The 13,037-nt window shown below is 35.8% G+C and overlaps 1 protein-coding gene across 1 annotated transcript; it reads right to left on the minus strand.

Moving 5' to 3' along the window:
* Positions 1–220: 220 nt before the first annotated feature.
* On the minus strand, positions 221–11,945 carry LOC149573091 (light-inducible protein CPRF2-like). Its single transcript, XM_089814265.1, has 6 exons — positions 11,544–11,945; positions 9,725–9,845; positions 8,912–9,125; positions 1,359–1,434; positions 1,142–1,267; positions 221–971 (listed from the first exon to the last, which is right to left on the minus strand). The coding sequence occupies exons 1-6, from the start codon at positions 11,880–11,882 to the stop codon at positions 570–572; spliced, it is 1,278 nt and encodes a 425-aa protein (XP_089670391.1). The 5' UTR covers positions 11,883–11,945; the 3' UTR covers positions 221–569.
* Positions 11,946–13,037: the final 1,092 nt, after the last annotated feature.

Raw genomic sequence — 13,037 nt, forward strand, 5'->3', positions numbered from 1 at the left:
TTATTTTATGTATTATTATTTTAGGTTACATTTATGTCAGAGCATGCAAGTGACATGCTACCATGTGTATGCATTTGTGTGTAAAACAACCTTTTACAGATTCAAGAGATTCAACGAACCTCTCAAATGCAAATGGTCGACAACCGTTAAATGATTTGACACCATTTTGCACTAAACCCCTGACGAAAACAAACCACCAAAGTACTCAAGAGATCTGAGATAGCAACAATGATAAATGAACCCCTTTGTTATTAACCAAGTTACCAACCAAGACGAACCCAATATGTTACTGCAGATATAAATTTCATTTGTACATTTGCAAAGTTTTGCTGCTTCTCATAATCAATGAATACAACGTGCTAAAGAGGAAAACCAGAGTCAACTGTTGTCGAAGTCCAGTCCTGTTACTCTACAACTAAAATAAATTTTTCACATCTAAGTTAGATTCTGTCGTCTGTAAAATCTGCAGCCAGCTGGCGTACAATTTTTTACACTCAACAATGAATGGTAATGTAAACACAATTCAAATGATTATACCCCTAGAGATGACTTGGCATGTAGCTTCTATGCTACCGCCCACCATTTTGAACTTTAGGGGAGCTTTCAACATCCCAAGCTCCACCCCATGGGTTGGATCCACAAATCACTCCTCCACGGATTCGCTTTTGTAAATGTTCTAGACTTGCTACACGTTGCATGGATGGTGTACGTCCCATTTTGGTTCCAGCATTATGCATTGCCTGTCCTCTACTCTGATGGGTCGTGTCCGAAACCGTACGAGGAAGTCCTTGAGTTGCAGTTGGCTGCCCTTTATGCGAGTATGTATTGGAATCTTGAACACCAGAAGTTACAGGCAACTCCACTGAGCCACCGATATATTGCAGGTGAGAATCGGTTGGAATTTGCGACGGATTCTGAAGTGAATTACCAGCTCCAGATGCCCTGGCAACCATATCTTCTGCCATTTTTACCTGAAATTGTGGACAAAGTAGCAACACTTAAAGAATAACTTAAATATTCACCTCTTTTAACTCCCGTTCAAAGATTAAAAGAATGAAAGGGACCATAAACACTAGCAAACAGCAAAACATTAGTAGTAGGCACCATATGAAGACTTGCAAAAATACGAGCCAAGCCATACCTTTGCCCTCAATGCTTCCACATCTGCTTTAAGTACCCTATTATCAACAGCAGCTTCATTGTATTTCTGACTCATATCAGAGAGACGATTAAATAAAGAAGCATTTTCTACCCTTAACTGTGCAACCTGCCATTATAGAGTAATAGTGACTACAAAGTTCCATTGCAAGGATTCATTTGCAAAACTCAAAAAAGGCAGACAATCAAATAATATAAACCTGCATCTCAAGGTCACTCAAATGTGCTTGTTTTCTTCGTCTGGAACGCCTTGCAGACTCTCTGTTTGATAGCATTCTGTGATCCAATGAAAATGAATTCAGTTAACATAAAAGAGGATAACAACTTAATAGTTCAGCATAAGGATCTTAGGATCCAAGTACTTAGTTATCGTCGGTGCAACAAAGTCCCAGCAAAAATACTTGCACGAGGTTCACAGAATCATATTTTCATGCACACAATATTTAGGCCAGTGCAATTCAATGCAATAAGATTGAGAAATTAAATAAAATACAATAAAATATAAAACAAATGCAAGCAGAACCTGCCATAAACATGAGAACAACATTTGTGTTCTTCACCATTACAGCCTCAAAAAGAAGCACAGTTGATAGTCAACTCTTAGATTAAATATTGGCAAAAAAATGACCATATAAATTTTTAAGCTCATGGAAGGTTCACTCTATAATATATATAGAACAAACCATTATGATCACTACGAAAAGCTAAGTCAAAGGCCTTTCCAGTTTTATATGGAAATAGTTCTATTGCAAACTGGGGAGCTCTTTGTTGAAGAACGTTCAATTGTCCAGTGAGTTGAAATCAACTCCCTAGCTTTCCCCTTTCCTACGAAGTCTATACATTTCCTGCCAAATTTGTCAAAAAGTTGACTCGTATGAATTCAACTCCCTTGCTTTCCCCTTTTCAACGAAGTATATACATTTTCTGCCAAATTTGTCAAAAGTAGACTCGTATGCGTATTCTTCTTGAGATCTTGAAATATGTGAACAAGGAGTAAATTCAGGGAGAAAATTTCACGTACCAAAACGAGCAGATCATAGTAAAAATTGAAAAGAACTAATCAAATGCCTATGGAATTCTCACTGTAGATAGCTAGCGTTCCAATCATAATCTCTTGTTAAAAACTGTGTTCCATGGTCGTTTACAGGATGAGAATGATGAGATGGCAACAAACACGTTTCAGACTGCCGTCTGGGGGCCATTTGCGTTGGAACATAAATATGTTTGAATTGAAAACATATTTAAATTTCATACATATATGGGGGAGAGGGTAAGAGTCAAATTTATAGAAGTTGATAACAGCAGAAAAATAGAAGCAGTTAATATTACAATGTTGAAATGATGTCCGATGATGTCTGCAAAAGTCTGCATGCCAACCACATTTCAAAAAGAAATTGGTTGTTTGTACTTAGTAGACAATCCCACACTGCACCACGCCATGGCAAATATACCTTCAATTTTTTTTTCAAATAACAATAGTAGCAGACTCTAATTACTATATCGAGAATTTTGAAGTCTCAGACATTTTCCAACAACAAAATCAGAAATCCAAATTATTGCTGATAGTGTTAATGTTACCTGTTATAATACTTATATCCTTAACTTTGAATTTGAATAATGATATATTTATTGCTAATAAACTAAAATTGTTTCTGTCACTGTTGTCATGGTTAATTTATTTGCTGTACTACTGCCATTATATATTTATTGCTTCTGTTATAATGTGTCAAGATATACTGCTGTTATAATGTCGTTGTGATATATTTAACAATTCTTTATTAATCTATAAATGATTTTTTTCAAACATTATAAAAAGTTATTTTTTTGCAGGGTGCACGTTGTCATCCCCGGAATGACCAAGAGATAAGAGATATCCCCACTCCCTAAAGGATGGCCAAGCATCCCCTATTTGTGTGTTTTCTCAGTTCAGCAGTCCCTGATTTTATTATGCTTTATTAATATTATAAACATTTTTTTTTTTTAGCATTGCAAGAAAAATGGCTTCTCTGCAGGGCATGCCTTGCTGTGCCCGAGATGATCAATAGATATGAGATGCCCCCACCCACCTCAGGGACAACCAGGCATCTCCTATGGATTTTCTCAGTCCTGCAGTCCCTGATTCTAGGAATGTGTTCCAAAGATATTTCCACGTTCTCTCTAATAACCTGCCATCCCCGAAACGCCTCAGGCTCAGTCAGGGGTTTTGAGGGGTGGGAATGCATCCGTGTAACACAGGCTATAAAAAGAGTAACCTTATTCAGAGCACTTTTTAAAACTGCGATTGAGTGTCTGAGACCCTAGGAACGTCCAAAGATATTTCCACATTCTCTCTAATAACCTGCCATCCCCGAAACGCCTCAGTCAGGGGGTTTGAGGGGTGGGAATGCATCCGTGTAACACAGGTTATAAAAAGAGTAACCTTAATTAGAGTACTTTTTAAAACTGCGATTGAGTGTCTGAGATCCTAGGAACGTCATTAGATTTTATGCAGTTTAATTGAACATCGAACTGCAGAATTTATTCTTGTTGAACTATTTATTCAGAAAAAAATTTAAATTGACAGTGTCAATAAAGAATAATCCTTATAACTTCTTCGGAATTTATTTGTCTCAAGCACAATTACAATGCCCTGTGAGATGGGGGCAGTTTAATTAAACATCGAACTGCAGAATTTATTATTGTGGAACTATTTATTCAGAAAAAAAATTAAATCAAGTGTCAATAAAGAATATTCCATATAACTTCTTCGGAATTTATGTCTATTTGTCTTAAGTCTATTTATAAGAGTTCTACAGTTCATAATGATTATTGTATGTTTTATTTCTAAATTATATTGTGTAAAATTTTGTTTATATCAATATTTTGAGTTTTGATCCGTCATTAGAATATATGAATTATAGAAGAAAAATAAATTTGAAATATTAAAGATGAGTAAAAAAATCAGTGTAATATTAGTGCTAGGGTGCATCGAGATGGTAAGATGTCAAGACTTCTAAGACGGGGGACAAAGGACCTCAATTTCAAGACAGCGGGTGCAGGGATGGGAGGGTAGGAGGGATGCTGTATACCATATATATAGAACTTCAAATGCAATTATTATTATAAAATGATGTTTCAGTATAACATACCAAATTGAAAAACTTAAATATGGTAAAATTGCAACATGAGGATAGGGTAGATGCTGTATACTATACATATAGAAATTCAAATACTAATTATTATTATGAGATGATGTTTCAGTACAACATACTAAATTGGTAAACTTAAACATAATAAAATTGCAACACAAATCATTGAACATTCACATGGTAACATGGTACACTACTACATCCATATCCAATATTGAAATTCAAAATTCAAGTATTCATCTCGACAGCATGGTACTTCAAAAAAAAAATTTGGAGAGGAGGAAGAGGGTGGGAGCACGTTTGGAAGAAGACCAAACAGTGATAATCTTAAGACGTCCATAAAAAAAACAATCTTAAGACGTCAGCGCCGAACTCTAATGCAATCATTGAAGAAAAGTTTGAAAAAATGTTCCACTCCTATTAACAAAATAACAGAATCTAAGCTTCGAAAGATTCATATTTCACCGCCCCTTTTATCAAAATATAGTGCGTATTGAGCGTATATTATGTAGACGAATGGTAAGCATAAAAATATTTTCACTGTGCAATTAGTAGAGGCATTTACTATGAACTATTATACCAGCATTTCTATTGACTCTACATAATTGGTTCAAAACGTTTTTGGATGGTTGATGAGGGTAAAATGACTTGAAAAATAATCGCCATATTGAATTTTGCTTCCTTGATGTCCATTTAATTGGCCTAACTGAAAATTATCTGCAAAGGCAACAAAAGAGGGCTCACATTTGGTAACAGTATCATGAAAACCACTATCTACAAATGGCTAGTCTCAAGTAAACTTGAATGTGTCCTTGCCCAGTGCGCTCCTTTTTCCAACCAAACGCAAAGGCAGGTACAGTTACTATCTCAAATCCCAACACGAGATAACAAAAATATCTTTTGGTTCCATTCGGGATACCCATTTGTAAGAATTTTATTAAATATTGGGATTAAACTGTTGGGGATAAGCCAAAATGTATCTCTTGAAAATCCTTGTAGTAGTGTTTCCATTTCAACATTTTGTGTTATCCATGAAGTTCAAAGAAGATGAAATAGGCTAGGAATCTGATTGTTAACCCAATCGCTGATATGACATCACAAGAAAACTAGAGTTTGACTCGGCAAAAAGGCTGGGGAGGAATTTTTTTTGCCCGTAGAAAAATCACTTTAATAACAAACAGTTTTCTTGTTCTGCCTTTGTAAATAGAACAACTGATTTTTAAAGGCCAAATGACAACATAAGAAGACCGATTCAACTAGCGAACGAAGCTGCTGCGTATGATTTTGGAAGGCCTCCTGTTTCTTACCTCAGGCTATTTCATGACATATAGTTGCAAAAAAAGATTTCCAGTGAGAAAAAGGAAAGGGTGCAGACTGGATAGATTTATTAAAATTAATATGTGAATTTCATTAGGAGTAGAGGGACATTTAGTTCGGCGACAAAGCGTGTACCATCATCAACAACTAATGGAGATGTGACGGAGTAAAAGGACAATGTATATAGGAATGATTATAATCACTTTTTCGCTGTTTTCTCTCATTTTTTATTAAGGTACTTTCTATCTAGCAACAATCATTGCAAAGAATCTCGTTCCATGAGGACGCATCACAAGAAACAATTTCTGTTCCCAAGGAACTGCAGACTTATATGATACAAACCCTTTTCAGAACCAGAAGACCTTCTACAGTGGTGTATGAAAATTCAAAATGCCAAAAAGTTCAAGTTTCAATAAAAGAAAACACTTAAAAACTTGACCAAAAAAGTGTGACTGGTGAGGATCATCATTACAAATTCAGTGAATTGAATAGACTTTTGGAATTCAGCAAAGTTTGAGGTTGTTCAAGTTACCCCTAGCAGTCCTGCCATACCGAATATTCGTTAAAAAAATTGTCGACCGTCTTTCCACATCTCCTTTTCCCAACTCGTAGAATTAAGAAAAGTTGGGGTAGCGTCATGATAATACACTTTCCTACAGTTAATATTCAACACAATATGTAATCTTCCATTACTTTTTACCCTTTTATTTCTGTTATGGACAAAGGAGACTGCATTCAAGTTGGTCTAATGGTAGAACATGTATTCCTTGTTTATGTATGTTTGCTTCTATTTGATGATTTTATAGTGTCTTTAAGTTATATTCAATAAACAGTCATGAAACAAGTTTTAAATCGTTAAAATTTCTAAATTTCAAGAGTTTTTTCATTTTGCCAAGTCGTTGGCGAGTCATGGTCGAGTCAGCCTTGCCGAGTACATGTCCAGTACGAATTTGGAAACTATGACTTCAATGACTTGCACCACTTTTTTGGCTGCCTATTTGTATTTGTTGTCAAAGATTTAATGGAGGAAAATTCGAGGTTAAAGTGGTAGGAAGGCATAACATTCAAAGATGTAAAAAACTTGTGGTTAAGCAGCCATTGCATATCTTTTCGGCACACAACCTGTTGTCAATGGCTACAGTTATCCAACCTAAACAATAGAAGCTTCTATATTTTAGGAGAAGATTCTAATACAAAATTATAAATAGCATAAAAATTATTGATGGGACAACTTTTGCAAAAGAAAATAAGTAACCACCAGCAAGGGACTATGTTAGTAAAAGAGATAGAGAGCGATAGCAAGAATTCAACATCAACATCGTAATTCATACTAACACCCCTTGTCATACACATATTTCTTTTTTTTATCCTTTAAAAAATGCTGATGTTGAGAACCGGTACAGAAGCAATAGAATCTCGACTCTACTTTATTGCATTGTTACATTCCTATAGCTTTTTCTTCAAAAAATTAATTGGATCTTTCCTCATTATCTGCAATCAGATGAGTTGGGTTTACCAAGTTAGCTTAAGCTCACTTCTCTCTCTTTCCATCAAGCCTCCAAAACTCTATTGAATTCATTGAACAGGTTTTTTAATCGATCTACACATTCTTTAAAATTCTGATATTGCTATCAGGATTCAGCTGTACAGTTTTCAAGTCAAACTCATTGAAACATGTTTTCCTGAGTAGAAGTTCATAAGAATCCATCACTCGTGAGAATGACTGGATCACTTAGCATGCATTGCATCTAGGTAATACTCACAAGGGTAAAGCATTGGGCCTTCAGGAATGTCCCATCCCAATATTGCTCCAAATCAAGCACACTTAACATGGAGTTTCCTTCAAGGTTTAGCCCACTTAGCTTGCGACCTTTTTGGTAAAACTTTAAGCAAGTGTTGTGGCTCATGAACCATTCATTATAGAGCCACCTTAGCTCGTCAATTGATAAGGGGAGGTATTTTTCACCACAAGTCAAATGATGATATTGCATGCTTGAGTTGGAGCCATATTGGGATGGCTAACTCCTAGGACGGCCTCATGCTTCATCCTGGTGGGCATCAGGAGGAGGCAATGAGTGTTGAATGTTCAAATCATCGACACTCATGAGAGATGGGTTCTTGTGAACCACTACCCATAAAACATGGGTCAATGAGTTTGGTTGGGAACTACAGAATTGAATCCTAATAGCAATATCACATTTTGACTTCTTGTAGAAAACACCTCCACTTATCATTTTTTTTAATTTTATTACATAATATTGAAGTATTCCATAAGTACATTTAATAATCTTTATCATCTGATATTGATAAAAGAAAACTTCAGATAACTTTCCTCTCCTTTTGCAGGTACAAAAGCTCACAAAACAAATATGCTTTTCCTAAATTGGGAATGCAATCTATAGTCAAGGCTCACAGCAGAAAGGAACAATGTAAAAAAAAAAAAATCTTGAAACATTGCATGTTAGCCCTCACAAATCTCAGTTAAAGATTCAAGGCTATAGGCAACCAAAACAGGTAGACACAATGTTATTTACGTATGAATGAAAGAAATATCATACAACTGGCTTTCCAAAGAACAAAAATGCAACAAATAATTCTTTAAAGATAATATTCTTCATAAAACAGGATAAAAATTCATGCTACTGACCTTATTACCAGAATGATTGAAAAGAACTAAAATACAATAAAGGATTTTTTTAAGATAATATTACCCATAAAACAGGATGGCATATTGATTATTGATATTACATGGTCCACAGACATAAATAAGATAAGGAAGAGGACCTACTCATTCAGCACGTTTCTTGTTGATTCAATGTGTACACTTGTTGATGATTTAATGGTCAATATTTTGACGATATTGTATCAATAGTTGTGACTCGAAAGTTGCTATTACTGATGACAAGTACCCAAAACTGAATGAAATATATCCCTTAGTTCTAAAAAGCAATGAATCATATGATGACACATCAGCACACTACAGGTAATTGGCCTCACTTTTTTTAGGCCGTTTTAGACAACTAGGTAAAAAGCAAGCTGATGTGGCATCATACTTCATAATGTAGCCCAGAAACCTTAGTTATAAAAAAGGAACTTGCCAAGTAAGCTACTGTAAAAAATTGGGAATCGTTTAAAATTTACACATAAGTTTTTGAGAAGTACAAATTAGAATGCTCAATTACTGGATCCTCTATCCTAGTATTTAAAGCCACCTAAACAAAGACTACAAAAATTTAAAGACTCCCTTTCCAGTACAGCATATATTACGCAATCCATAGGAAGGACTAACAGAAAAATTTATGCATTACCTTCGCATTCTTTTCAAGTCACTTGGATCCATGGTTGATTGATTGGCTTCTAATTCTGCTTCAAGATCATCATCATCTGTTTGCTCCCTCGACGATCCACTGGTTGTGGCCTTGAATTGAGAACTTCCAATTTGCGGCTTAGGAGGCAACGCTGGTATGCCAATTGGCTCAGCAGTTGCTGACCCCACTCCCCCACTGTATATAGACTTCAACACTGCATTTTACCAAAAAAGATGCATTTGATCTTAACAAATTTCTAAACCAGAAGTAGGATCTGCCAATAGACATCATGAATCACAATTCACCAATCCCATGGATTTACAAAGTCAAATGCATACGAACTGGCATGAAAATAGGATAAATTTCTTAGGTTTTTTTGACTATAATTGTAAGTCTACAGGATCTTTCTTCCCCTTGTACTTTTCTAGTGTTGCTCAAATTAGTTTCAAATCCCATTGAGCTGAAGACAATAATATAATTTACTTCTTTATGTCTTCTGTATATATGGAAGGTGGCATTATAAATCAGATCCTTCAGATTTAGCAAGAGTAGGATACCGCAGTAGATATTTATGAATAAGGCTACGGCAGAAAAAGAAACACAACAAACCTTAAGGATTAGGGTCAACTATACAATGGAAGAACAAACATTCAACCAAGATACAAATGATTCAAAGGCCACGGCAAAGTCTTTAACAACAGATTCTTTTCTTTTCCTAATCCCTTTATTGCATCTTAAGAATGTAATATTGTAAGTATTAAGGACATCAAAATTTATCATTTTAAAGATATTCATGCCAAATTATAAGCACACCTGTTCCAGAAACTTGCGGTGCTGATGTTGAAGCCACTGTTTTAGGCTCCATTCCAACATTTTGAGACTGCTGTGGCGAAAGAGCCACGGGAATCGGATTTTGGAAACTGGCTCCTGAAGCCTGTAGAAATAAGAGGGGCATAAAATGAGACAACAATTCAATACTCAGACAACCAGCTTCCATTATTTGTTTCATCCAGCAATTCAATGCACTAAAGTAAAGTTTCCCTCCAGTACCTTAGAAACCCTTCAAACAAATGAGAACTCTTAAGAATTCACTTCCAACATTGCAAAATATTTTCAGCTCTTATCCAATAGTGATTCTTGTTAGGTGCTTTACCAGATGACATGGGGTTTATATCATTAACAAGAATCATTTATACAAAAGTTCCAGGTAAACAACACCTTCTAAAGTTAAAGATGCTGCTTGATATGCTAGTTTTTTTCTATCTGTTTCCTGAAAATGAGAAACTGAAGGTAATAAGAAATTTGAAAAAAAAAAAACCTAGGGTTAGAGCTCAATTAAGTGCTCAGTCAATCTTATTTTAGGATATATTCACAAAACAAATTAAATGCTACAATGCCAATAAGTGCACGGATTACTGTCTACGACATTATCTCTGAACAGAAAAAATGGAAAATCACTCTACAAGCTCAAAAAGAAGAAGATTTTCCAGCTTTTTGATAGGGTGTTCAATAAAAATCAGAAGTTACAATAGCAGTTCAATTGATGAATTTCATTTGTTTAGGTAGGAGAAAGAAAGCCCTTCTATCATTCAACTGATAAACCAAGCATGTCCACTCTATTGCACGTACCTCACCAATAAGAGACATCTAGTTAAACACCCTAAAAGGTTACATAGGCTTCCAAAGTACATTCAGAGTACACGAGAACTCTGTGTTGCACAGTGAAAAATCGTAGACTGTTATGTCACTATAGTCTGGCAGATAAGGATATTGTTCAGGGAGAAACCTGCATATAGTAAGTTATAGAAGCAATAGAATGCAAAACAAGGCCCATTTTTCTATTAGAAGGCCTAAACTACAGTCACTCGTTAAAGGTGACTTAAGCTATGGTTAAGCAGTAGCGATTGAGCTACAGCTTTCCGGGCTATGCCCTGTAAATAAATTTGTTTGTTTTACTCTAGTGTCAAGACTTTCCATGTCTATGATATGCGGGTGCAAGTCCCAAAATTACCTGAGGATTATCTTGTTAGAATTTAAAATGAGCAGTCCAAGAGGATGTCCAGACAAAAAGAAGTTACGCAACTCATAAAACCTCCTCTTTTCTTTTGCTTGTTTGGCGGGCAGATCAATGTATGAACAGATAACTGGGTTGGGGCAATAAAATCATTATTTTTATATTACTGGCAAACTTATAAAAGGCTTGCAGATATATCAATAAATGTAAAGTACATTCTCATATAAGCGGTGTTTTTGCAGTGTATCAGATAGTGTGATGATTACCTAAGTTCAACTACATAGTTTTCAGAAAACGCAATCAGTGACATGAGAGATAGGCAACTCGTAAAAAATGCCGTGATGAAGACTGATTTGGTCAGTTGAAACCTCATAAATCGGAGGCTCGTCAAATGCAAGTAAGCCCAGCGCAACGTCGTGAAGTTGTTCCATTCTTTCTTATAAGGAAATTCCGGTGACTAATTGAAAGAAGGAAAAACAAGATGGGCAAAGACGTTTTGTTGCAATAACAATGTATAATGGTATAATCCAGGTCCAAACACCCCCATTAACCAGAAATGGGCAAATTTGGGCGTGATGCAATGTTAAAAGAGAAAAAGATTAGGAATAAATGGCTGACCCGAGTGAAAGCAACGGCCGCACAAGCGAGATCAAGCTTTTGTTTCAAAATAGTTTCATAATCCTGAGGACTATGGCTGTCGGCTACTTTTTCCGTCTGTACCGGAGGTGCGGCTTCATCAGAAGGCTTCTTTTTATCTTCATCGGGATAAGGCGAAGGCGGGGCCTGCGCCAAAAAGCGCTGAAACGCCCATTCGGAAGCGCTGCGATTGAATGGTCTCTGACGAGCACCCTCCTCCTCTTCGAGGCTAGGCATTGTTATTCTAGGGCTCTCCCCCTGTGTGTCCAATTTCCAGAAGGTGCCCAATATATCGTCCACAGAATACACTCTCTCCATCATTCAATATGTCTTTTCATCCACCACGCCCCAAGATTTGATCAGCGCCTATGATTACCCCGATATGCCAAGAACAGATTTGTGAATGCTTGGATAGGGTGCTTGAACCTGTGTTTGAAGCGGACACGCAACCTTCGTTGAGCTTATCCCATTAAACTGCCCTTTTGACTTTAATTGCACGATTCTTCGTGATACTGCCCCCTTCCTCCCTCCTTCCTCTGCCCGCCCAATCGTATTTCTTGTACACCACAGTTTACATCTGTATTCGGACTGGATAATTGGCAGCTATAAAATTATAATAAAAAAGTGGTTTTTTCTTGGGATGGGATTCCGTGGATGCCAACTAAATAATTAAATAATTAATAGTTATTTGGGAGGGAATCCGTGTACTTTCGACGGCGGAGCTGACTGTGTGTGTCTCGTTGCGAGAAAGAAAACGCTACATACCTATCCCAAGCTAAACCTATTAAACATGTGTTTCCAAAAAATAACGTGGACAAGCAATGTTAGACGTGGGTTTAGGAGTAGAGTTACAATTAAATTGCATATACGGTTAGGGTTAATATTAGAGACACTCAAAATTTTGTGATAGGGAGTATAAGATAAAGTTGAATTCTTAAGTTTATTTTTCCATATACATTATATTGTAGGGAAGGCAATTCACTTGGCCTCAAGAATGATCGAACAGCAAGCATATATAATGATATGTATTATATTGGAAAGAAGACAATCTAGTAGGTTTCAAGAACAATGAAGCATTAAGCATGTTTAACTAGCTATATATACCTCTATATATATTACGCCGAGAGTAATCGTTCTCGAGGCGCCTATTTTTATTTAATCCCAAAGTTATTTTAATCGAAGTTGGGATTAATGAAAATAAAAATAGGTGCCTCGAGAACGATTACTCTCGGCGTAATATATATAGAGGTATATATAGCTAGTGGCAGTCGCGGCACAATAGGAAAAATATTTACTTTTTATTTTTTATTTTGATAAGGTTACTATAAAATTGTTAATTAATTTTTAATTAGAGTTGTATGAAGTTAGTATAAAATTATGCTTCAAAATATTTCTAAAAATTTAATATAAGGAGTTTAATATAGATTAAAAATATATTTTTTATTTTTGGGATATTGTAATGTAAAATGTTATAGT

The sequence above is a fragment of the Cupressus sempervirens genome, chromosome 2 (genome assembly GCF_028749045.1).
Source record: "Cupressus sempervirens isolate cs-2001-9-10 chromosome 2, ASM2874904v1, whole genome shotgun sequence".
In the NCBI taxonomy this organism is placed as follows: Eukaryota; Viridiplantae; Streptophyta; class Pinopsida; order Cupressales; family Cupressaceae; genus Cupressus; species Cupressus sempervirens.